Source organism: Aulonocara sp. 'chitande type north' Nkhata Bay, linkage group LG3 (genome assembly GCF_057382095.1).
Source record: "Aulonocara sp. 'chitande type north' Nkhata Bay isolate Kocher_YH1m ecotype deep benthic linkage group LG3, A_spYH_male_GT1.1, whole genome shotgun sequence".
Lineage (NCBI taxonomy): Eukaryota > Metazoa > Chordata > Actinopteri > Cichliformes > Cichlidae > Aulonocara > Aulonocara sp. 'chitande type north' Nkhata Bay.
In genome coordinates, this window is record NC_141346.1 from 48416202 (window position 1) to 48443633 (window position 27432).

General features: G+C 43.5%; 2 protein-coding genes across 3 annotated transcripts in view; one reads left to right on the forward strand and one right to left on the reverse strand.

Annotated features, from left to right (window-relative positions):
- The window catches only part of LOC147335944 (leucine-rich repeat and fibronectin type-III domain-containing protein 4), a 39546-nt gene extending 33544 nt beyond the window's left edge, over positions 1 to 6002 (forward strand). The window contains exon 8 of the mRNA XM_086284174.1: positions 1586 to 6002. Coding sequence (XP_086140300.1) covers positions 1586 to 2903 — 1318 coding nt within the window. The 3' untranslated portion in view covers positions 2904 to 6002. The remainder of the gene's footprint in view (positions 1 to 1585) is intronic.
- The window catches only part of pcxb (pyruvate carboxylase b), a 319257-nt gene that overhangs the window by 119798 nt on the left and 172027 nt on the right, over positions 1 to 27432 (reverse strand). The gene's annotated exons all lie outside the window — the stretch shown is intronic.

Below are 27432 nucleotides of genomic sequence, written 5' to 3' on the forward strand. Positions count from 1 at the left end.
ACGGTGCAACCGTTTGAAACATTGTTATTCGCAAAGAGAGAGAGGAAGAAAAAAAATATTTTCTTTTAAATTATACGAGTGCAAAAGTTGATATTGTGGACATCTGTAGAAAACATTTGGTTTTGTTAACTTTTAAAGCCTTGAGGAGGTGGTGAAAATGATCAATATTCCTACTTGCCATAACCCAGATCCACTGCTCTGGACTGGAGCTTGCCTCAAGAAGGCCCCTCTCATTTCCCAGCTAGCACTGCATTATTCAAGACGACTAATCCCATCTTTACACCAACATCGATATAACTACGGCTGTGAGAATTATCAGATTGGTTTTATTTGAAAAACTTCATTATATAACAGGCGCCAATTATCCCCAATTTAAAACTGAAGAAAAACAAGACCAAACCGCTGCCGTCTCTGGGTCTCCATTTTGAAGGCATTACATACTGAGTAAGGTTAGGGGACTTCTGCAGCAGCTCCCTGGATGTCTGAGTCATCCTAGATGGCATTTATAGGATGTAGCTCAGGTCTGAGGGGAGCTGAAATGGTTAGTAACGTAGGCTACAAATAAGCCCTTTGATGTAGCGTGAAAGCGAATGGAGGAAAAAAAAGGACTTGGACAGCGTGATGCAGAGGAAAAACAAAGGAACTACTGACAAAATACTCTGGTTAGCAAAACAAAACTACAATACATACTTGCCCACACAAGAGGTTTGGAAATGCAGAGGGCAGAGTCATACCCATCAGCGACACTTGAGGTGCGCTTCAGTCTCCCACACACACTTTACCCTGGCATGTCACATACACAAACCCACTGGCATCAAAACACACGTTTATTCCCTCATCCCATAAATACAAACATAGATCCAGGTGCAAACACAGAAAAAATAAAAAATCACATGCAACTTATGTAACGTCTGCTCCCTCGATTCACCGTCTTTACCCCCCAGTATCCCTCTATTGTTCACCTCTCGCCCATTTGTTATATATATATTATAACGGCTGCTCGAACACTTAAAATGAGGACACATTCAAAGCACTTCTCTCTTTATTATCCCACGCAAGCTCTCACTCATTACAGACACACAGGAAAACATCTGCACTCTAAAAGACCAAAGCCAGATTATATACGTCTTAATTTCATAACTTCTGCTGAAAAGCAAACATCAACTATACTTTAACTTTAATTCAGAAATTAAACCTAAAACGACCAAATGTGTAGAGTTTTGCTGTGATGTTTGCTTCCCGCAAAGATGCGAATACATCCCCACATACGTAGACACGCTCCTGCTCTCCAAATGAGCAGACAGAGTTCTCTTTTCATGTTCCCTAGGCGCGCTCCCCATCAATAGCCTCATTTTCCCCTCACTCCCCTACTGCAGTATTTACTCCGGTGCCGTTTCTAGCCCTCCCTTTACACCCATTTCCTCCGCTTGTATTCCCAATCTTCAACCGTTTATTTCTTAAATTCGGTCGGATTAGTCAAAATATCGAGGTCAGGTTTCAAATTACAGCAGACGCTATGCATTTCTGTGCACCGTCCATGTTTATGTAACTGACCCATGTTCTTTTCCCTTTATTCCCTCTTTAGAATCTTACCGTCAACCAGTGATCGATTCCTGCTGAAGAACCTGGTTTCCGGTGTGGACTATAATCTGTGCGTGTTGGCCATTTTTGATGACACAATCACATCTTTAGCTGCGACAAAGGTTCTGGGCTGCACAACCTTCTCCACCAAGGATGTTTACCCTGCATGTCGCTCTCTGCAAGCCCACTTTCTGGGCGGGACACTCACCATACTGGTTGGCGGCGTTGTTGTTGTCACTTTACTTGTGTTTACTGTGGCACTCATGGTTCGCCACCGCGTTTGCAATCACGGGGACCATATAATGTGTCACAGCAGCAATACCGAGGCAGGAGGCGGGGCCTGCTGTCAGGGGAGTGTAGGAGGTGGGGACAAAGGAGGAAACGGTAGCGGATGCTACCAATCCAATGGTTCTGGAGACATGATGATGGTGGTCCTGCCCAATGGTCTGCCTTCTAAGAGAGGAGGAGAGAAGGACAATGAAAAGGAAAAAGAGGCCGATTCAGCCTCTTCTGTGCCTCCAAAACTGCCTCCTAAGCCCAGGCCGAAACCTAAAGTCAACCTGGAGCAGTTTCTTTCAGCTGGAGGCGTGGTTTCCACAACGACAGGGCTAGGAAGTGAGATGGCACTGGTGGTGAGACAGCGAAAGTTGGACAAGGCGTCACCGTACACCTCAGAAAGTGACAGAACGCCCCTCTACTACTCCCCTTCTCCCCCCTCAACCCTTCCCCGTCAGTCGCGTCAGAGGGAGCGCCCAAGGCCCCGACTGGAGCGAGAGCTGACCAATCGTGCTAGTTTTTCTCTCGCGGCACCCCTGAGAGACTCGGAGCTGTTGGACTGGAGAGTCGCACCCAGAGGCAGGGACAAATGGAACTCCTCACAGGCTTATCAGAGCCCCGTTTCCCCTCTGAGCCCCGCCTGTGGAACAGTTAGCAAACGGAGGCACTCGCTCGATATGGGCTCCTCGGTCGCGCTAGCGACTGATGCCGCAGCGAGTGTCGCCAGGCGCTACGGCGCTGTCAGTTATGCCAAGCGGCTAAGCGTCATCTGGACAAGGCGGAGCCAGTCGCTGCATGGAATGCTGGTGCAGTGCGCTTCGACAGCAAGCACAGCGTCGTCGACCACGAGCGACGAGTGCGAAAGCAGCGGCGGGTTCGGGGGTCACTGTGATTTCCAAAGGGGATATATTCATGCTTATAACGCCACCAACTCCAACTCTAACACTGGGATTACTCCCGGGAAAGCAAATAATGGAAAAGACAGGAGTAGGGAAAAAGGAAAGGATGGAAAGAGCGTGGAAGAACTGGAGGAAAGCGTCGTATAGGGGCACGGATTACAAAAAGTGGAGGGGGATAAAGGGTTCTGTACGAGGACAGTTTGAATGAGATGCTGATTTAAGAAGGCCAAAGAGGTGAGGAGGGATTACAAAAGCAAAACTGTTTTAGATGAAAAACTTCCAGTTCAGAGGAAGGAAGGAGAGCAGGTGACTCAAGTGTCACTAATGCAGCTTCTTGATTTGCCCTGTGAGCTGAGAGGAGGGAGGATACCAAGAAGTGAGGTCAGGATTTGTAAGAGGCTCTTCGAGGAACCTCGAAAGTGATGGCAGAGAAATGTGACCAAAAAAAAAATTAATAAAAAAAAAAAATCTTTAAAAATTCAAGGCAACGGGGAAAGAGAAAGTACAATCATTGCAGTGAAAGGAAAAAACAAATATGTGAGAGGGACATGGGAGGATGTAAATTAAGGAAATAATGAGGGAAAACAGCAGTAAGGAAACAGAACAAGGGTTACAGCAGAGGAGGAGGAGATGTTGTGACCTGTGTGGATCACACTAACACAACCACTCAATTCTCCAGTCTCAGCTCCCACACCACCATGAGGCTTTACACCGGATCAAGAACACCACCACTGTTAATACTGGAGAAATACTTGTGACAGAAATGCATCAGTGAAAAGGTCTGGATGCCACTCTGTTGCTTTGGCTTTCACGCAGCCGGCCATTTTGAAGCTCTTTTCTGAATGTGACTTTTATGTGTCCTCTGTGTCTGGACAATGATTTTGGCTCGCTGCGCCTGCGGATTATGGGAGTATAAATACAGAGCTGGGTGCATTGGACATGATCAATCGATACAGGCTGGAAACAGCGAGGGGAGCCCAGACATTATTAAAAGAAAGACACTGGAATTACAATGGAGTTGATATGGATTACAAAATGGAGACGGGAGTGCACAATGGAACGTGTAAGCGTGTGCATTTGTAAAAGACGAGATCGTATTGGATGTCAGATGATAATGGACCAAACAGATGAATAATGCTAATGGATGCGCAAGTGTGCATGCGTCTATGGATCAGGGACAGGATGCATTTGTGTGCCTGTGTGTATATGAATGTTCGTGGGGTGGGGTGGGGGGCGAGCCGGTGAAGTAGACTCCATGTTTCAAAAATGTTTAGTGCTTTCTGGATATGCTGTAAAAAAGAAAGGAAAAAAAAACCCTAAAAATTAAGGTGAGAGGCGTCCTTGAGCTCCACTGAGCGTGAAAGCAGAGCGAAATGTTTAAATACGCCACAACCAGTACAACTTATTTTCAGCAGTGTAGCATGGTGAGAAAGCGGAAACTGTTAAATGGGAATTAAAATTTCAAATTCATTTGTGTGACTTCAAACTCCTTTGTGCCACATGGGTTCATGGTAAATCCAAATCGAATGTTCTCAGAAAGGAAGCAGTTTAAAAAAAATAAAAACAAAACAGTAAATGAATCAAACTGCTGCAGAAGCCACTAAACGCTATAAAATCTGTTGGAAGACTCTTAAAAACCTCTATGAGAGAGAGACACACAAACACATACATATATAGTATATAAATAAAATAATGTTACTTGTCGCACCATGTGTTTGTTTTTCAAAGTTTTCTGGGGAGTGATTCTAGGATCGAACGCAAACTATGAAAAGTGTGATTTTTTTGTTTTAGACAAGAAATCTTCGTGAGTAGGAAAGAACATGATTATGACTAGGCAGTTAAATTAACTACCACAACAACAACAACAACAACAACAACAACAATAAGCGCACAGCACAAAACACAAACTGGCAAGCACACACACACAGATGCCTATTAAACAAAGCCAATTCCAATAATAACAATCAGTGTTGTTTCCTTTCTGTTCTCATTTCATTTTGCCAAAGTCAATATTGTTCTCTTGACTTGATATAAATAATAAAATTTACATGTATGGAACTGAGACTGAGTCATTAACGCGTGGCCATGTGTCATGTTTGTGCGCTTGACTACTTAAGTACATTGTGTATGCGTGGGGGGAAAAAAGAAAGAAGCACTGCATCTGAATATTAATCGTGTGTATTTTGGTGCATCTACAACAGCAGATTTCAGTGTTATATTTAAATCTATTGCAAAATTAGATTGGATATAGTTTAATTAAAAAAAAGTGCCAATGCTGCTTTGGTTTAGTTTGCACTTGGACAGAATTGTGAAGATGAGTCAGTCCTCGTGAAAATGTTTTGAGCTCCAGGCAAACTTGTGAGTCAAAGAAGCTGCAGCGCACACGCACATCTGTGGGGCGAAAATGAAGCTGTTTACTTGTCAGTCAGTGGAGCTGATTAGGAGGTAAGGGTGAAGTAACATTTCTTATGGTAATTAAAAACATTTCTTACAGTAAAGAAAAAAACATGAGGAAAAGAGAACATAAAAAGAAGCAAACTGGTAGGAGAAGGGAGATCAATGAGCTCAGGAACAGACAGAAATGGGTTTAGAAGGAAAAAAGGTGTAAACAAGATTTCAAAGGACAGATTGGATATGACACAGAATAGGAAAGAGCGCTGATGTGACAACAGACAGACAGAACGGGAACTAAAAGCCATCAGGCTAATGGATCCTGAAACCGATGCTCTGTTATTATCAACAAAATTAGCTGGTTTCAGACAGGCTCTGTATTTCAATATAAGACATTACAAGCTCCTTTCAATGCTATCTGCAGCTGAGATCAACACTCACTTGGAAACGAAGCGAGCTGGCAGCAATCTGCATCTGAGCAGAACTAATTAAACTTTTAAACATACGAGAAGAAGAAAAGTGTCAAACATGAACTATCAAACCAAAACATAATTTCTGTTAATTATTTACATCTTTCAGGTCATAGCGGAAAAAGCTGAAGCGGAGGTAGAACGGATCTAGTCGTCTCTGCCCTTTTCTGAGGTTTTCTGAGGTTAGATGGGGGAAAACTATCCCACCAGCACAATCCGAGTTTCTCGTACTTATTTCACTTTGTTGCTGAGAAAACACTTCAACAGTGGGCTGAATTTGGTGCATCACTAAACATCGACAATAAGATCAACAGTGGCAATGTTGTATCGCAGCAATAATGCAGTAGCTAAATGTTGTTGTGATGAAGGGCATTAAGACTTGAAGATTTCTGTGTGTCCCTGGCAAAAAACAAAGACAAAAAATAGAAATGGGGAAAGGAAAAACCAACATGAACCATTAGTGTGATTGTGATTCATTGCATCCCTAGCTGAAATGAACTGATTCCTGCACAGGGCTGCACAACTGTTTATTTTACTTCGGTTTAATATTTACTCCAATTAGTCTTTCAGCCCACCTGAGAATAAAGTCTTATATTTCATGAATTTTTTTTTTTTTTAAATTCCTGTCTCCACTTTCTGTTGAGTCCTATGCAGATGCTGCCAAAATGTAGATATGGAGGGAGGGGTGCGGCTGAGAGACTACTGAAACACCTGGAGACAGACTACGTGTCATGGTCCTGGGCCATGTGGGCCCAGTATTCTTAGTTCCTTGTATTTTTGTATTTCGTTCCTTATTTAGGCCATGTTTTCTGAGTTGCCCTGTTGTGTTGTTCCCTAAGTGTTTTCCCTTCATGGCTTTTACCCCCTGTGTGCCCCTCTGTGTATTTATGAGCCCTCGTCTCCCTTTGTGGTTGTTTCATGTTTCCCCAGCCCGTTATGTCTGTGTTTTCCCCGTGCTCTCTCTCCTCCTGTCTGAACCTCTGTGCCTGTACATGTCATGTTCAGTTCACCCCGCCCTGTCTCGTTATGATTATCAGTGTCACCTGTGTTCCCCGTGTGTGCCCACTTTCCTCGTTTACCCTCTGTGTATTTCTGTCTGAGTCTCCCTCTGTTCGGCGTCGCGTTCTCCCTCATGTTGTGTGTAATTCTCCCCGTGGTTCGGTTCCTTGTACATTTCATGCTTTAGTTTTCCCAGTTTTAGGTTATTTTGTATTACTTCTCGTGGCCAGCAATAAAGCTGTGTTTTTTGAGTTTATCCCCGTGTCTGTGAGTCTGCATCTTGGGTCCTTCTCCTGCCTGCCACACAGCAAACCATGACAGAAGAACGCGACCCCGAACTGGACCCAGCAGCTCACAACCCCTCCGCGGACCTCCAGGACGACTTGGTCTACACGGTGGAATACCACTGTGAGGAATGGGCGACGCTACCTCGAGGCGAATACCGGGAGACCGTAGCCGTCCGTCTTCAGCGGATGGTGTCCGGGCTCCCGTGGCTATTCGGCGCGCTGCGCCCCCACATCCGGGACTTTCTTGTGTCCGCCGTGGGCATCCGTCCGGGGCAGCTGTCCCAGAAAGAACCAGAAACGGTCAGGATCGGGACCATGGGGCTCACCACCGTTACGCCGCCTGTTCGCTTCTCATCGGCTTCTACATCTCCGCCACCGCCTGTCTACACTACGTGGCGCACGGAGATGCCAGAGGCCAGCGACTTCGGTGAAGAGGAGCGGCAGCAGGTGTTACGGGCGTATCGGGAGGACGAGCTCCGTTGGAAGCCCTGGCTTATCACCGAGGAGGAGCTCTCGTCAGCTGTCCCACCACAGACCGACCACCCCCCCTCGCCGCCGCGATCGGGCTACTCGTCTCCTGCTTCCTGCCTGGCACGGATGTGGTCTGAGGGCGAGGAGCCGGTCGCCACGGAAGGCCAGGCTGAGCCCACGGCCGCCCCTAAGAGGAAACGGCGTTCCCGCCGCTGTCGCGCACCGCCACGGCCCGTTCTGCCCTCCACTGAGCAACACGAGGTGGCTGTGGGGGGCGCGGATTCCGACCTCGAGGAGCGGCAGCGCGCCGTAGGCGCGCAACCGGAGGAAGAGCTACGAGAGGAGCCATGGCTTGCTCCCCCCTACGATGAGGTTTTCCGCGGGACACGGCTAGCCCTTGGGGGCCCCCGGAGTTGCCTGGGACTTCCGCCTGCCACTCCGCTAACTACCGCCTCCTCAGCCGCTGCGACGCCTCAGGAGCCTCCATCTCCCACGTCTACGGGGCCCACGGCCAAAAGAAAACGGCGTTCGCGTCGCCACCGCATCGCCCGACGCTCGGAGGTGAGTGAAACTGTCCAGTCGCTCCAAGTTACCTCTGAGCAGAAGGCATGTGAGGAGGCTACGGACTTAGCCGGTGAGGTGGCTAGCAATGAGCCGTTCACCGAGCCGCAGGCCAGAGACAGTTCCGCTCCCGCTTCACTCAACCCGGCAGGGACCACAGACTCGATTCACAGACTGACAAGGTTTCCCACCGCCTTTGGTTTTAATAGCAGTAGGGAGGTGTTTCCTTTGGTGTCTCTTTCCGTGTCTGCAGTTCCAACTAAATCTGAGTTGCCTGTGGTTTCTCTCTTCCCTCCTGAGCCGGCCCTGCTCCTCCATCAGTCACTGAATGAAGGCAACGAAAGCATAGCTAGTGCTCCGGTGTGCCCAGCTACACTTGCTTTTCACGAACCAGAGACTGTGAACACTGGTCATGAACCCCTAGCATGTTACCAAGATGCACACATAACAGCAGATCATGGTGACCAGGACACTGTAATGTCGCAACACGTCTCCTGTCTCCCCATAGATAACAAACCAGGTGGTTCTGAACTGTTTTGCTCCAGCACCATAACCACCACTCAGGAGATGGAAGCTGGGGTCAGGATTTATGTGACACCATTTTCTCCTGCCTCTATGAACTCGTCACTAGATAGGGTTTTGGCCCCGAACAATGTCATAACCACCCTCTCTCAGCCTGAAGCGTCACCCGCTTCAGTTAATGGTTCACGTACCGTTTCACCTGTATCTGTCTCTCCACTCAATAGGGTTAACACTCTGCAGCCACAGATCACTGCGGGTACGGGTTCCAACAAACACGTCCATCCAACACACCACAGTCATGCTACCACGGTGCCAATGGTTAGGTCCATATCTGTGTATTTACTGTTTTTCCAGGAGTCAGCTCCTGGTGATCTAAGCTTTGTTTTTGTGGATCGAGTGGCGGTCCTTGTTTTCCGTATGGTCGAACCAGCTCCTCTGAGCCGCACACTACCACCGGTTGAGTCCAACCAGCTTATGTTGACCTCTCCTAGGACTACACAGACTGGGCTAGTAACCTCTGAGCCCCTTCGGACTGATGTAGACTCTGGGAACCTAATGATTGCTGGCTCAGAACTGGTGGTCCCTACCACTGTCCACTTCATGGTTTCTTGTGTTAAGCTGTTAAGCCCTATGGACTGTTTTTTACCTGCTCTCTCTCTCTCTGGGTTTGTGCCTCAGCAGCCTGTGTTTCCTCAGCTCCTAGTCCAGCCAGGGGCCTTCATAACTGTTTGTCCTGCGTCTGCTGTTGGACTCCCAGGTGTGCCTATCTGGCACCCTGCGGCGACGCCACCGCTTCGCGTCACGTCAGCTGGAGGGCCCGAGGAGCCCACCCAGCCACCTTCTGCTTCTGCTCCTCCTGGTCCAGCTCCAGCCTGTGCTTCGTCAGCTGCAGCTCCAGCCTCCGAGTCTTCGTCAGCTGCAGCTCCAGCCTCCGAGTCTTCGTCTGCTGCAGCTCCAGCCTCCGAGTCTTCGTCTGCTGCAGCTCCAGCCTGTGCTTCGTCAGCTGCAGCTCCAGCCTCCGAGTCTTCGTCTGCTGCAGCTCCAGCCTCCGAGTCTTCGTCTGCTGCAGCTCCAGCCTCCGAGTCTTCGTCTGCTGCAGCTCCAGCCTCAGAGTCTTCGTCCTCGTCTGGCCCAGCCTCAGCCTGTGCTTCGCCTGGTCCAGCTTCATCCGCGTCGTTATCCTCGCCGGGTCCGGCCCCAGCCTCTGCAGCGACGCCTGGTCCGGCCCCCGCATCGCCACCGTCTGGTCCTGCCTCGTCTGGTCCTGTGCCCACCAGGCCACGGCCAGCACGCCTGAGACTGGAGAGCCGCCGCTGCCTTCCGCGCGGTCGGCCCCCTGAACTGCTCCGTCGTCTCCTTCGCCGCCGCCGCTGCCTTCCGTGCGGTCGGCCCCCTGAACTGCTCCGTCGTCTCCTTCGCCGCCGCCGCTGCCTTCCGTGCGGTTGGCCCCCTGAACTGCTCCGTCGTCTCCTTCGCCGCCGCCGCTGCCTTCGGCGCGGTCGGCCCCCTGAACTGCTCCGTCGTCTCCTTCGCCGCCGCCGCTGCCTTCCGCACGGCCGGCCTCCGGACCAGCTCTGTCACCTGTGCCACCCGCCTGGTCGGCCCCCCGACCGTGTGACCCGTGAACTCTTGTGCCTGTGGGCTCTGGGTCGGCCCCCTGAACTTTATTTGGACTATGGTCATGTGCTCCTGTGTTTTCTGTTGTTTGTTTTGTTTCCCGTTCTGGTCCCTCCGTCCTGGTCCCCCGCCTCCCGCCCTGGGTGGGTTGTTTTCTGTTTTTGTTTTGTTTTTCGGGTTTGGGCTGTCGGGAGCCAGCCCTTTAGGGGGGGGTGATGTCATGGTCCTGGGCCATGTGGGCCCAGTATTCTTAGTTCCTTGTATTTTTGTATTTCGTTCCTTATTTAGGCCATGTTTTCTGAGTTGCCCTGTTGTGTTGTTCCCTAAGTGTTTTCCCTTCATGGCTTTTACCCCCTGTGTGCCCCTCTGTGTATTTATGAGCCCTCGTCTCCCTTTGTGGTTGTTTCATGTTTCCCCAGCCCGTTATGTCTGTGTTTTCCCCGTGCTCTCTCTCCTCCTGTCTGAACCTCTGTGCCTGTACATGTCATGTTCAGTTCACCCCGCCCTGTCTCGTTATGATTATCAGTGTCACCTGTGTTCCCCGTGTGTGCCCACTTTCCTAGTTTACCCTCTGTGTATTTCTGTCTGAGTCTCCCTCTGTTCGGCGTCGCGTTCTCCCTCATGTTGTGTGTAATTCTCCCCGTGGTTCGGTTCCTTGTACAGCTCATGCTTTAGTTTTCCCAGTTTTAGGTTATTTTGTATTACTTCTCGTGGCCAGCAATAAAGCTGTGTTTTTTGAGTTTATCCCCGTGTCTGTGAGTCTGCATCTTGGGTCCTTCTCCTGCCTGCCACACAGCAAACCATGACACTACGATAAGGAAAAGTGAAGGAAATAGAGATAGAAGTTTGGCTTTCACTGCGTGCCTCTCAGTGTCCACAGTATGCCCATAAGTAAGACACTTTTTTAAATCTGTTTGAGGAAGAGATCGAAATCAAACAGTGTGATAAGTCTGTGTGTGTTATTTTTGTAATGCAAATTGTCAGGGATGGGGTAAAAAGGGTCTTTTTCCCTCTTGTGCTTTGAGCATCAGACACCAGGCAATGCTAGAGTGGCAGACTGTGTTCGAATATGAAACCATCAACAGTGACAGGGGGAGTAAAACGGTGTGCTGGAAAGTGTGCGCGCACCTGCGTGTCTCTGCACATGAGGCTGGAGGGCAATTTGATTTAAAACTCATAAGAGTCTTCCTTTTAATGTGGCCAGAGTCTTTGCTACAGTCACCTTTAAAAACTGCGTGTCTGCCTGCATGTACATGGGTGCACTTAAGTGTGACAGGTAAGAGCAACAATGCAGCACAACTCTCCCCCTGGCTTTTTTTTGCCGATGGCAAAAACCTGTCCCAATTTCACACAATTAAAAAAAAAAGGCTGAGTTACATTCAAACATTCACAGCCACAGACAAAATTACCTTTCAGCAAACAAACGTGTGCCTGTGCACTGCGAGATAACCTTCTGGCAGCGTTTGCATGTTTCTGTGTGCACGTCTTATTGGTGCATCCCGAAAGGTTGTGTCTGCCAGCAGCCAAACTTCCTCTGACATTTGCAGTTATGATAAAGGTATGATGCATTTCCCTGCAGTGTGCTGACTAACTGCTTACTCAGGATGCTTTAAGAGTCAGCAGCTAATGTGCTAGATACCAGTTGGACCAGTTATAGAACATACTGAAGTGTACACCTTGACAAAAAAGGAGCAGACAAGACATCTGTCTAATGGACAAACATCCCATGAACATCTGAGAAAACGTTATTACCAACCCCAACACTCCATGAGTGCTACGCAGCTGTCTCACCAGCCTGAAATTATGACAAATGACTACACAAAGCTATTGAAAATGAGGTTCTAAGTAAAGCTGGAGATTACAAATATGAAGAAGAAAATGCACACAGGAAACCCCTCTCAGATAGGGCTGCTCAATTAATCGAATTTTAATCACGATTACGATCTGGGCTTTCAACGATCATTAAAAATGACTGAGCCGATTATTAGCCCCTCCCTCATTTATCCGCGACGCCTTAAAGGCCGGTCCGTGAAAATATTGTCGGGCATAAACCGGTCCGTGGCGCAAAAAAGGTTGGAGACCGCTGATTAAGAGGACCCGAGGGAAGCTCGGAAAGCTAAGCAGAAGTTATTTGGAGAGTGACTGCCGTTGGTTGAAAAGAGAGTTTAAAAAAAAAAAAACTTCAGTGGTGTTGCACACTATTTTATATTATTATTTTAAAGTCATTGTTAACCCTTTAAAGCCGGTCAGAGCTGCACGCTCCGTTTTGCGTAACTATTGTTAAATCCCTGTAGAACCTGAACCGTGTAAGCTAGCGCAATAATTTGTTTTGCATATGAAACCGGAGGAGTTGTACTTACATCTTATGCCATCAGCTTGTCCTCGGTCACGGTTTCCTTCCACATATAGCTTTGCAAAAATTGCATAAAAAGCGCTTGCAGGAACAAAAACATAATATTCCAGAAACATGCTTTGCCGTTACTATCAGCTGTTCGTAACACTTCCCACAGTGAAATGATGCACCTGCTGTTTTCTTTGCAAATTTGCATCATAGGATTGTTTTTTGTTTTTCCTGCAGTATATAAAAATTGCTGTATCTCCAAAATAAAACTATGAAGACACTCAAAATAAATTTCCTGTGGTGGGAAACTATTTTTTTGCAACTTTATTGTATTTAAAGTTTTGAGGGATAAACCTCTTAAACTTCTCCAAGTAGAAATATATGTAAACAAAACAAAAGCGATTTTCAATTTTTTTTGTAGTTTATTGCACTTTTTTGCAATTTATGTAATTACTATGGACTTAATGCATACATATTATTAAAATATGGGCTATAACAGTTGTATTGATGTATAGCAACTTGAAATGCTCCCACAAATGGCACTACAACATGTAAAAAAAAATAATATAAGCTCTGGTGGACTTGGTTCTATAGTAGGTCTTAAAGGGTTAAATAAATATCGTCAAATAATCGTGATCTCAATTTCAGTGAAAATAATCGTGATTATCATTTTTGCCATAATCGAGCAGCCCTACTCTCAGATACTGCGCTTTACCTACGAGTATAATACATTTTAAAATCACCGTTCAGTGAATGCAGTACGGAGCAGCAGCAGAAATCACACGGGGCTTCTCACCTAATTAGTCACTTTTACGTCAAGTGTCAACAGGATACAGTGGCTATAAGTGTGAGATTGAGAGTTTAATTTACAGCGATAAGTAACGTCCACAAGAAAAGCATTGTTTCTCTTAAGCTCACTTGGCAGAATAATCATTGTAAGTTTGCTCACAAAGAAATGAACAGCCTCTAATTTTCATGATCTTTTCCTTTAAATGGAGAGAAAATGTCTAAGAAAGAAATCTAGAAAAACGTAAAAGTTATAAACTGATTTGCATGTCACAGAATGAACTAGTATTTGATCACCTTTAAGCCATCTGATTTGTGTATAAAACACCTGTTCACAGAATCAGTGCACCACCATGGGCAAGACCAAAGAACTGTGAAAGGATATCAGGGACAACATTGCATCGTCTGGGCTAAAAGACCATCAGCGATAAGCTTTGACGAGAAGGTGACAACTGCATGATTAGTCGGAAATTTGAAGAAATATAAAATTCATCAATTGCCCTCAGTCTGAGCTCCGTGCCAGATCTTGCCTCATGGAGTGAGGATGATCATCATCTGAACGATTCAGAGGCGGCTTGGGAGAAAAGTGTGGATCGGATGAAACCAATATCAAACTCCCTGGCGTCAACATGACTTGGGGACTTGAGCAGCCGATGAACGGGACTGTGTGCCGCAAGGGTTGTGGATGAGCCTTTCAGCATGACAGTGAGGCTGATGAAGAAGCCCATTAACGTCATGGAGTGACCTCAGTCCTGTAGAAAAGCTGCGAAGAGAGCTGAAGGGCTAAAGAGCAGAGAGCCTAAATCCCACCTGAGATGTACAGAAACCTGGTGACCAACTACACGGCTGGGCTTGCAAACAGGGGTTTCTGTACAGAGTTATTTTTTGCTTGAGGATAGATATTTCAATCAATGACATGCATCTCTTTCAAGTCATCTTTTAAATCTTTTATACAACTCACTGGGTTTCCAGGATCTACAGTTGATATTCTGTCTCTCCCCATTAAGATGAAACTACTACATAAATTAGAAACTGTTCATCACTTTGTAAGTGAGCAAATGTACAAATCCAGCAGGGGATCAAATGATTTCCCCCACTGAAAATATTTAAGCAAAGTTGATTTAACTAAATTTTTGCTCTACAGTCTGACGATGGTTCGTTCACCACACCTGCATGTCATATTATTGTGAGTAGACTTTAATCATGCTGTTCAGTCAAGCTGATTTTTGTAAAAACATGGCTTAAAAACACCTTTCCAGTAAACCTAAAATCCTCATCTGTGTGAAAAGATGTAATTTTACCATTTTAAGCTGCACTACTCATTGGTTCTTCAAATTAAAACGCTATCCTGAGCCTTCAACATATAGAAACCAGCCAGACACTAATCACCGTTTCTGTCTAGCATTGAATCATTTTCCAATCACGGTTAACAAGGCTAAGGGGAAATGCAGTCTGAATGATAAATACAGGTTGTCGAGACATCTAATGACAAAGGTTGATGAACACGCATGTAAATATTACCTTACAGTCATATCTAAAGGAACCTTGACAATATTTATGCACCGATTTAAAGTATTAACAGTCTTACCCTTGCATTTACTGCAATCACAATATCATTAGCAAGCCTCGAAGACGTTGTTGCAGAAAAGAAAGATACAGATCAAGGGAGAGAGCGTAGAGGAGACCTCCTGTATTGTAGCAAATCGGGAGGAGAAAGATTAATTGACCATGCATGACACAGCGAACCAGATTTCATTCTTAGTCCCTTATTTAGACACTTACAGATAGCTGAGCATCCGAATAGAATAAAAGTGTTACCCAAATGTAAGCGCTGATAGGCAATGTGCAAAACATCGATAATGAGGCAAACATATGGCGTGTTTAATTCCATCAAGTTAGCAGTTTATGCTACACAGCATACAAGAGCAGGCGTGGAGAAAGAAGGCAACGGTAGGAAAGAGGAGTGGAGCCAATGCTGGAAGTAGAGAGGTGCTAAAATGATATAAGACAGAGCCTCCTGCACGGCGTTACCTTCATGCATCATTTCCTCTCTTCTTTCTCTCACACTCTCCACAATCTTTAATTTAGCCTTCTATCTAATTTGCTCTCCTTCACCTTCACTGACTTCTCATTCAATCCTTTGTTCACTGCATTCACTCGTAATCTCCACTTCTCTCTGACCTCCCTGCTCTCTTCTACGCCATCGCTTGGCTCTTCTATTGTTTTGCCAGTTCACTTTGGCAATCTTTCACTCATTTTAATATGTTCTCCTCACTGTAAGACAATATTCTCTGCCTCATTCTCAGCCCTACTACTGAGTGTTTGAGTCTTTTATTGGTCCTCAGTTTTCATTGTTATAGCAGTACTGCACTGCTAAAACAATAGTCGGCTCCATTCAGTTTTTATCTCACCTAAATACATTGTGGCATTTCATGTTTGCCCCTCTGTCCTTGTTTCTCAGTTTTCCCTTTATGGTTCATTTTCTGCATCATTTCCCACATTTGCCTGCATTTCTCAATATCCCCTTTATTCATTCTTTAAAAAAGAAAAAACAAAGTAGTAATAGGTTACTTTAGTATGGCAACATACAGCAAAAGGTAACTGGGTATAAAGATCTGAGGATGTTTCAAGGTTAAATTAAGAACTAAACCCTGAATGTGGAATTTTCCCTGGATTACGGCACAATCGGAGTTTCAAAAACTCTAAAAAGCAGAAAAGAAAATTAACCCAGAAATCAGCGTGGTACTTTAGCAGCTTAGTCAAATGTTACACACGCTCTCATTTAGCTGCTTCGCCCTTGCAAATTTTGTCGCCATTCAGTTTGCCACGGTCGCCATGAATTTTAACTTGTAATTTGCACAAAGCTCTAAAGACTGCAGAGCCGCTCAACACCATATTGTCTGTGTACAACACTAGTTGACAATATTTTTGAAGTTGTAACATGTAACAACAATATAACAGTTTAAACAGCTGTTGGATCACTTTCCCCTCAATACATTAAAAAAGTTTTACACAAAGAAAAACCCAGATTAAATGTTTTTAACAAGTTTAAACAACTTTTGCAGCATTTCCTGCTACTGGGATCGTCAAATTTAAAATTTGACAATTGTGTTGCATACGAGCATACAACTGGATGAATAGTTTAGGAAGAGCGGTCGTATTTAAAATAAGCATCCAACCCAGTTTAAACTTCACGGTTCAAGAGTATTCAGGTCATTCCTGGTTTCAGTGAAGACACTCACTCTTAGAAATGCCCAAATAGCATATCAGATAACAATTTCACACAATACATTGAATTTCAGATATTACAACTTAGTAATTTCACCAGATTTTAAAGTTTATTTTGGCTGTAAATCAGTGTAATAGGAAACAGTGATTTGAATCTATACTGTATGTAACCCAGGTCCCACGTAGCTATGGTAAAGCTAGAGTATATAGTACAATGAGACTGGGCCTGGGTTCGTAGTGCTACTAATAATGATACCTGATACCCTCTAATTTGCTATAATAAGGACCACCACAACTGTATTTTACACAAATTTATCCCTCACCGGGTATTTATTTAGACAAAAAGAAATGAATAAAATAAACAGTTACTCTTATAAAATGAATTGAATTAAAATAAACAAACAAAATTACTGTAAAAGTGACTACGTGGGTTTTCAATGAAAGATTTATCAAAACAAAATACCTCTTTCTTAGGTGCCAACTGTTATTTCAGTTACAACAGCTCACACCTTTAAAATGGATGAATTTCAACCTTTGATAATAACTTTGATTAACTACACACTTACTCAATTTAAACCAAATTTGTAACAGTGGGCCCACACACACACACACACGCACTTTAACCTGTCCACACTACACCTGTAGCACGGTGCTTGTTGCAGGCCTGATTCGAAGTTCGGGTGCGGTGAGGCCTAAAACTGATGGCCGCTTCACTCAAACTGAGCAATAAACAAAATATGTGCACTTTAGTTCCAGTTAGTACTCACGAGTCCAATGAGTTTGTTAGTGGGGCAATCAGAAACGGGCAGTTAGTTCACCAGTAGTGAAGACAGTCAGGGGTAAGAAAACAACAGTCAGGGGCGAGGAAACAACAGTCAGGGGCGAGGAAACAACAGTCAGGGGCGAGGAAACAGCAGGGTCCATCCGGGCAGAAACCTCTCTCTCCTTTCAGAGCGTCCCTCGGCTTCTCTTGCAGATCACAAATAAGTAATATCAGGACCACGGGTAGTCGACCTCAATGATACACTTAGATGCAAAATCCACACCACGTTTGCCTTACGACATCTCTCTCTTCAGACTTAGCTTCTGTGTCCGCTCCCACAGATTCACACAAACATTACCACTCGTCCCGCCCCCATAGCAGAGAAGAGTGACATTGACTGGCTCGTCAGCACAACAACCAATGACAATACAATATTGAGATAACTGACACTAGATGGGTAAATAAACTTAGGTTACACCCCAACATATTTATTGTGCACAGAAAATGAACTCTAAATCATGAAACCCTTATATTTATTGGACTCTTAACTGTAAATGAAATACATTTGTACCCAAGCATATGATTTTTAAACCTTTTATCAACTATTTATATTTTAACCATTTCTTATAACAGTAGACTTTTTCTTTATACTGCAAGCCCGAATAATTGCAGACAGGGCTACATGTACTTGATAAAGATTAAAATGAGAAAACTGGGACACCTACTAAGTTTTCATTTTTGGTAATTGATTTCTTATCTAAACCAAGTAAGATTCTTTCTTTTCCTTAAATTTTACTGGTTGCATCTTGCCAGCCTCCCCCTCTTTCCCCTCTCACCCCCTTTCTTGGTCACTACCTTCAGTCAGTCTCAAACTTGCCATTTACTCAGTTTGTCCCATTTTCCCCCCACTTTCATCAGAGCAGTGCTTGCTGTTGCAGCCATTTCCTCTCACTTCCATCCTTCTTTCAACTCCGCACCTTCCTGTTTGATTGACCGCTGCTGCAACTAGAGGAGGATGCCATTTCACTGGTACCTTAAAAATAGGAGTAGGTTTTATTCTCTACGTCTCCACAACGTCTTCTCTGTTTACCACTACGCCTCTTCACTGATGTTTCTCAACTTCTCTGCGTTTCCTTTCAGTATGCTTTTATTTCTGAACAATCTTCTCATACGTTGCCCCTGATGCGACATTCCTCCGTTTCCTTGCTTCACCACAGGAACTCAGCTCATCATTATCTCTCAACATGCCACCCACTGCCCATCTCTTCACCACTTTTCCCCAGAACAAAGGATGAAAGGGGAGCTTCCTGGCCTCTCTTCATCATTTTTCCCACTGTTCAGTCTCTTTTGTCCTCCATATGGCGATGCCACCACCTACTCTTCTGACACATCAGGTTTCCTTCATACTCATGATCAGAAAGATGCAGTAAAAACTCATCTTGGGACCTTCTGTAGTTTCTTTTCTGTGATGTTGACAGTAGGATTTCTTTGTGTCTGAGAGCCAATATAAGACAGATTCTGTGGAAAGTTTTAGGTTTCTTTAGCCCTCATCTAGAAACCAAGAAACTTTGTTAAACCAATAAAAAGGACTAGGAAAGAAAGAAAAATCAAGTCATCTGGGAAATGGTCACAGGGCCTGATGGTAATGCAACATTTCTATCTGTGGCAACACTCCTAGAATAAATGCTGCACTGATGCTAATGAAAACCAAACATTTGCTTGTAAGCATTCAACAAGAGTCGGAATGGAAATATGTGCATGTTTGCACCAATGCAAACGCATCCACAAAAAATCGTTTTTGTATTTTTTTAACAGTGCATAGTTTGAAATATTACAGAAAGTAGTGGAATAGGTGGGGCTGGTAGATAAAAAGACACATGTGACAGGCCGAGTTTCTCTCAGAGGCAACAACTTTTACTTGCACTGTTCTCGGCTGCCACGTTCAGCTTGTAACCAAATCAGTCACTCACAGAATAAACTATAATAAACTGACCGACCTGATTGAAGAACATTGTCTTATACCCTCAAACACTGACTTGCAACTTTAGCACCTAAACTGCTGAAAGTGGGCTCAAAGTGTCCTTTGACTTTGCATCTTAGCAACCAGTAAGTCATTTAACCTTGCCCCTTATCTACCCGTGCCTAAAGGCCCAATGCTGCAGGACATGATTATTTTAAGATACTGAAAGTGTTTTACAGAGCTTGGTGCGCTGTCTACTAAAATCTTTGTTCCATCTGGAAGGAAATAAACAGAAAACAGCGAAGCTTTAACAATATCCCCAAATGCTTGCGAGCAACAGTGCAGAGGACACTGCAGAAAGTGTATTATTGCCATGGAAAATGCAGTTTAACTGCATACAGTAGGGCTGAACGATTATGGAAAATAATCTAATTGCAATTTTTTGCCCCAATATTGCGATTGCGATGCGATATGCGATTATTTTTTAAGGTCTTTGTCTTCTGTATTATTAAACAAAGACAAGCAATACATCATATAGTATGGCCAATACTATATTACATTAATTTTAAACTGTTCTTTCCTGGAAGACAGACCTCTGTTATGATGACATGAGGTGATGCATGAATTGATGACTGACATTTTTATTTAACTTCTTCAATCACAACAGTATATTTGAACATACACAATAGTTTATTTTTAGCTTACAAACATCTGAGCATAAAGTGCTGACAAGGAACCCTGGTGTAAACATTAAAATGAAAGTCAGTACAATGTGCAGATTGCAGAAATATACATAAACAAAATCAGTGGCTTTACCACACTCAGTTTTTCGACATCTGTGAACTACTAGACAGTCATTCAATTAAAAAATAATATTAAATAAATAAAACTAATAAATAAAAAATACACACATCTTACTGATCTCTGCAGTCAGTAACATTACACATAAAGTGCAAACATAATAGCAATTGTATAAACACACACACAAACACGCCTTTAAAATTTAAAGGCGTGAAATTGGACGGTCTAGCCTTCTGATTAGCTAATCAGAAGGCTAGTTCTGATTAGCGTCACCGCTGTCTCGGTGGAGTTTAATAAACTCGGCCGTCTGCTTCTTGCTATCTAAAATATAACCAGACACTGGTGTAAATTCTCGACTGTCTCATACTTCTGTTTAATAAGTTTTCTGTTTGACGTTTAGTCAGCTGTGTGAAAACCAAGGAGGAACCCACCCGGGGGATTAATAAAGTTTTATTTTATCTAATCTAATAACTTTAATCTCAGCCAAACCGATTTACTCACGAACAAACAAAACACTGAAAAAAGCCCAACAATAACATTTTTAGGTTGTCTAAGTGACTTATATATTACGTTTAACGCGAGCAGCGAAACTCCGCGGTGATCTGAAAATGATGTGCCGGGAGTTGTGCCGTTCTCGGCCGCATCAGTAACCCTCGAGCTCCCGGCTAGCTGTCGAGCTGGTGGGTAGCAGACGCCTCTGAAAACGTCGAAGCACTTTTGCAAATATGGGATATCTTGATAAACCGAGCAGATATTTGATGTTTACACAACTACTTTCTCGCCTGAAAATATGTTAAAAGTTTATTTTGTGACCCAGAAAGATTAGTATGAGTAATTTTAAAACTTAGTAGCGGCCGCCATTGCTGGAAACTGGAGTTTGGCTGGGCCGCGCTATGAATTCTGGGATATGGTAGTAATTTGGACAGCCTTCGGCGCGTCGCTGTGACGTAATCGGTCTACAAATGCGGCCTCAGGGGGATGCAGCCCATGAATTTGGACATGTCCAGAGTATAATCGCAGCCTTTGCGGTTAGAAAATTGCACTTGATCATGTCGCGATATTATCGCAAATGCGATATATCGTTCAGCCCTAGCATACAGAGATGTCAGACGTAGACATGTTGCTCTGCTGCGCTCATAGCACTTTCTGAGACGGGGGAATAAGAAAATGTGAGGAAGTCTTGGGACATGAAGTGTCTTTAAGACGATGAGAAAGAAAAAAAAAAAGTCTCCCATCGTTATACAAACACCTTTGAAGCATTTGAAAAACACAGAATCACAAAATCTATTTCAAAACGAAGGAACAAAGCACTAATACCACAGAGAGAAAACAAATGTGCAGCCCTTCCTCCACTTGAAAATATGCACTGGAGCATTTGATCATCAAACACATTTATTTGCTCCAGTAAAAGAGCTACCTATTTAAAAAAGATTAAGGCATTGATCACCATTTGAGCGGACTCTGAGATATTAAAAAACTTTCTCCGATCATGGTTTTATTTGAGAGAAAATGGCACCAGCCTCCAGCTATAATTTGTCAATGATGACTCCGCTCGTGTCTGTGGGCAAAGAAATAATGAATCATGAAGTCATTCTGCAGCGGTCTCATGCGTTCTTAGTTATTATGCACAGGCTGGATTGAACGTCATAAAGACAGCAGCACAATTTAAAGCATAAAAGGTTCAGGTCAGTCACCTACATGAACACCAACTGATTATTCTGTAAAACCAATGCAAAGTTCAGCAAAGGGTGAGCTTTAATCAGTGTTCTATTGTGGGCAATTGTTCAGACAAGATGTGAATAATTAAATATTTATGCAGTGACTGAAAACAGATGTTAGAGCTTCCTCCAGTGCGTGGAACAGGTAACGACTCTATCCAGACGCAGTGAAAGATGCTCGCCATTTTCTTATTGATCACATTTCTAACTTTAATACAAAAAAGTGGATGTTTACCGAAATTATCCTAAAGAATTAAGGACTCAGTTCAGTTTCTATTTTTCCTTAAATGTGTAGCCCATAGGGGAACTCTAGTACCTAGTATTTAACCTTTAAAGGGGGGGGTGTTCCCCAGTAGATGTTCCTGAGCACTTTTAACTCGCTATTAAGTGAGAGGTGCTACAAGTCAACATATGAAAAAGATTCGGGTCACTAGAGTCACCAGTAATGACCTGGATAACTGAGAACCTGCACAGAACCATAAGGGAACGAGAACGTTACGATAGCCATGTTTGTGCTCAAACACAAAGCTTCCAGATGAATCCGTTGCCACCCTCTGCTTTGCCTCCATTGATCATTTCTCAGAAAGAAACAGAATAAGATTTAACCCTAGCACGCCCATGGCCTGATGACTTCTAGTTATGCCATGATTACTGCACAATGCAGAAATTGAGACTGCTGGGCACCAAACATCTTCAGGGAGCTTATTTCTTTACAAGGCAATAACAAGTTCCACACTTGTGCTTCAGTTTCAAAGCCTTGAAGGCACTGTTATACGCCTGCAAAGCCGATGACCCCGTCCTTTCTGCTGGTTTTGAATTCTGGCAGCAAGTCTTACTTAACATAATGGACTCTTACGGCCACACTTACAACTCTGTTGCTTTCATACTCTGCAAGAGCGTACACACTGTCAGGGAACTGTACATGAATACACAAAATTAAGCTATGATATTTACATAATTGTAAACAAATAAAATTGTGCAAGATGCAAACAACATGACCTCAGCCACACATGCAAGTCAACCAAGCTCAACACCACTACCCTGCACACACACTTGCAAACCTGCATATTAACAAAACAAAACATAGTTACAAGCAAATCTTAGTGGCAAAAAACACAGTACCTTTACTAATAAAGGAAAAATAAACAAGGAAGTGAAAAACAGATATGCCAAGGTAAATAAAAGGGGAAAGAAAATCTTAAAGCATGAGAATAAGAACAGCAGGGTTACAAAGCTTTTAAAGAAAAGAAAAAGACTCAAACTAAACTAACACTGGCCTTTGAAACAAGTATCACTGCTTGACATTTCTTTACACAGTCCACCACTATTCTGGGACACTTAAAAGTCCTGCTGGAACAAAATAGTCACTTTAAAAGCCTCATATATACACAGCAGAAAAACAGAAGGAAATTTTACCCGTACCTACAGCATCCCAGCTCCCTAACACATTACAGTGCTGCCTCACACTTGTTTGGTGTGGCGGCTCATAACTTTGAAATATGGCTACTACTTCTCCTTTCCTCATCATCCTCTTTACCTCCTGCCTGGCAGCTCAATCCTCAGCATCTTTCGTCCAATATATCCACTATGCTTCCTCTGCAAATGTCCAAACCATCTCAGCCTTGCCTCCACACTGCCAAACCTGAGCCGTCCCTCTGATCGACTCTAATCTTCTCCATCCTCCTCACTCCCAGTGAAACTTAACATCTCCACCTTTGCCTGCTGTCTTTTTGTCAGAGCCACCATCTCCAAACCACACAGGTCACTACCATCAGTGTCATATCACCCCTGACACTCATTCTCCACCCTGCCTGTACTCACTTCTTCACCTCTTTTGCGCACTTTCTATTGCTTTGAAAGGTTGACCCCAGGATGGGAACTCGTCCACCTTCACTACGTCTCCTCCTTGCATCTCCGCTGTCACACCCGTCTCCCTCTCATTCACACACACATTCTCTTTCGCTTTTACTGACTTTCATTCCTCTCCTCTCCACATCATACCTCCATCTCTGCAGGCTCTCTTCCACCTGCTCTCACTACAAATCACAATGTAGTCTGAAAGCATCCTCATCCATGGGCGCCAGTTTAGCTCAGGGCCCGGGTTTGGGTTCGAGCCTCAGGCGCGACCCTTTGCCACATGTCTTCCCCCTTCTATCCGTCCTCGCTTCCCTTTCCTTTCTTCTCTGTGGCTATCAAATAAAACTGAAATGTATTTATTTTTGCTTTTTAAACAACTTATTTTAAAATTACACTCAAACAAATCCTGCCTAACAAAAAAGTAACTTCAAGTGCCAAATTACATTATATTTCTTCACATCAACATACGGCGTGGGCCGCCAGTGGTCACGAATTTGAAACCCCTAATCTAGATCCACAAAGACAGAAAAGTTCAGAAGTTGCACCAAACTTCTCCATCAACACCCTAAAAGCAAGTTTAACATGCTCTTTAACCTCTCTTCTTAATCCAACGTAAGAAAATATTACTGCAGATGCAATAAACAAACAACTGCTACAAAGTGTCAGTAAATCGGTGATTTCATAACTTAAGATGCATTTTGAATGCTGTCAGGTGAAAATTCTTTAACAATGCAGAGCAGTGATCATTTAAGCGTCTTGGTGCGCTCTAGACTCAGTTAATTCTAGTTTGGGTGGCATGTTCACATTACAAATTACCCTCAGCTGTCAGATTGAGTGAACACAGTTAAAGTAATGCAGCTGGCCTGCAGTAAATCCAACATTGGTGAACGTTTTAATGCTCAGCTTTTGCACAGTCCAGACAGAAATCTAAGACGTGGCAGAGGAAGTGAAGACATGAAAAGGCAGGTGAGAAAAAAATTATCATGACTGAAAAACAAAAAGTGCAGCCTGCACTTAACACTCATCTCTAAGCCTACTTATTGCAACCCCCTACCAACCATACCTTATTGCTATCCTGAATTGAAAGCATTTGTTTTCTCAGCAGCAGCCCCGAGCATTAAGCTTAAACGCATTGTCTACTCAAAATGAAACAAATCTCCGCATTCTCTCACAAGAGCACACCGAGCCCTGCACACATGTGAAAACAAAGACACGGAAACACACACACCTTATTACTTAAACCTTCGAGAAGGAAAAGCCTGTATTCTTAACACTCCCTCCTGGCTCCTCTATCGATCTGAAAGCCTATTCATGCATCCTTCCTTTTATCCTTCCTCAGCCCCTCCCTCATTCTGTATTACAGAATCCAAAGTGCCAATCCAAAATCATCAGAGAAAACACCGATAAGAAAATGCCATTTTCCTTCAAGGGGGAGAGTGGCATATCCTAAATATCTTCATTTCCTATCAGAACTTTACCAACCAGGCTTATCTGATTTTGGACAGTCATCAGATGGCTGAACACAGCAAACAGTTATTCTACTTTTTAATGTTTGTTGTGAGAGGTGGCTGAGATTGGGAGCAAGCGCCTGATTCTGTTTTAATTGACAATTAATGAATCCAGACATTAGCTGATCCAAACACCTGGCTAAGGGCAAGCCATAATTAAACTCATTAGAATTAGAAAAGACTTTTGTTCTCAATCAGTCATTAAAGCAGCCAAAACACCAGGCGCTTTCCCAAAGTAATTTCTCTTTCCCCACCCCTCCCTCTCCTGTAGCACTTCAAATCTTTTACCAAGCTTCTTAATAACGCTTCTCCTCCCCGCCTCGTATTCCTCAAGGTTTAACACTTTTCCGATATTTCTACTTCATTCTATTTCCGTTCTTCCAATTACTGGACAGATGGGCTTTTGGAAATTTCTTCCACAGAGTTCAAGTCCAACATCTTTTCCAGACAAGCAAATCTGTTTGTAACCTTTCGGGATTTTTGGACTCCATTTCTTTCTAATGTTGGGCTTTTCACTTCTGAAATAGTTCAACAAGCAACCAACGCTCTGCGGTACAGAAACACATTGTGTATCTGATGAGTTTAGAAGTGCAAGATTTTGGTGTTTTTCCATTTGTTCTTCTGAGGGTGAGGAGCCTTGTTTTATGGTTCAAACACTCGACGGCCACTGGCAAACCCAACCGACAGATGGCCATTTTTCTTTTTTGTGTGTGTGGCAAACAAATCCTCCTCTATTCATGCAAAACTGTTTCTTGATGAAAATCTTTCAGTTTTTTCAGTATTGTGTATTTATTTGACACATCGTAAACTACTATTACTTAGGATAAAAGCCCAAAGAAAGGTCTGATAACTGAAATGCACCGTTGCTACCAGACTTAATGAGATCAAATCAGGCCATTAAATCATTTTCTTTCAGGAGAGCAAGAAACTTATCCAACTAGAAAGTGCATTTTCTGAAGAAACTGCAGTGTGAATGCTTGAATCTGAATGTATGCATTGAAATGAAATAATTACTGAATTTAAGTTAAAAATTTTGAATGAGATAAAAAAAAAAAACCCGAATTTAACCTGAAAACAAAAGTGCTGAACTGCTAAAAGCTGAAGGTTACACAGAAGAAGAAGTTGGAAAAAAGCTGAAAATGTTTTAATTGTAAATTAGAAAAACCTAAGAAATGAGAAAAGAACATTTAGAGTCAGAAAACATCTGAAAGAATATTAAAAGGTCATATTCTTTGAATCACTGAATGACTAAAATGTGATCCCTCCACTTGGACCCACACAGTTTAAAAAGTTTACATCTCTGAGCTTTGAAAGACAAGATGTTGGAAAAAGAACAACGATGGCGACGTTTTGAGGGTAAAATGATGGCTTTAACACTGTGGACACAGCAGCAGTTGAAAGAGAAGTGTTTAATATGAATCTTGGCAGAGAGAGAGAGAGAGCTCGTTAAGCAGGCAGGTGTGAGCCTGGTTGCTATAGTGACCGCACCCAATGGCTCCATACACACGGACACAGACATGCACCTCACTTTTGCTGCTTAAAATGAACAGAAAAGTCAGGCCGAAACAAATCGTTCCCAAATGAAAAGTAAAAGTCGTATTGACAAAATTCTTTCACTGTGAGCGACAGCAATGTCTAGTCTACCAAATTCTCAGTTTTCATGTCTGTGGAGTTTATTATATGGACGTGGTGACAGTGGAAAGACACCATGCTCTTCTGATTTTCAAACGAACCTTCTGAGCCATTTTAACATTAGAGTCTATGGAAGAGTTGGAGGGAGGAGGCTGTGCATTGGTGACATTTATGAAAGAACCATAACACCTAGGACAATAGTAAACACATTGGATGAAAGAGGACAGCCATGGCTACGTTTTGAGGGTAAAATCATACCTGTAGAGCAAACGCTGCGGACACAGCAGCAGTTTTAAAAAATATTTTAAGATTAATTTTTTTGCTCCTCTCACTCTAGCAGTTGAGCTGCCTCACTCTAGCCCCAACATTCCGTCCCATACACACCCATTATAAACTCTGAAACGGGTGAAAAAACATCATGAAACTTAAACTGGAACTGAAGAAAAAGTATAATAGATATTGAAAAGATAAATACAAGTTGAATAGTTGAATGTCTTGTCTTCGTTTTAAAGTTTGAATGGTGGCTCTATGTCAACGTATGTTGAAGTAGTAAGAGTTTAAAAATGAGTAAGTTGAATGAGAATTTGAAGGGTCTCCCCATTGAAATACATGGGAAATTTTTGTTGAATAAAGTTGAATAAAATTAAAAATATAAATGTTAAAAATGAGAAAAATACAAGCAATCATGTCCAAAAGAATAGGAATCTAATGGTGTTTGAATGGTTTTTCTAAGTTGAACGGTTTTGAAGGAGTAGGCTTTCAAA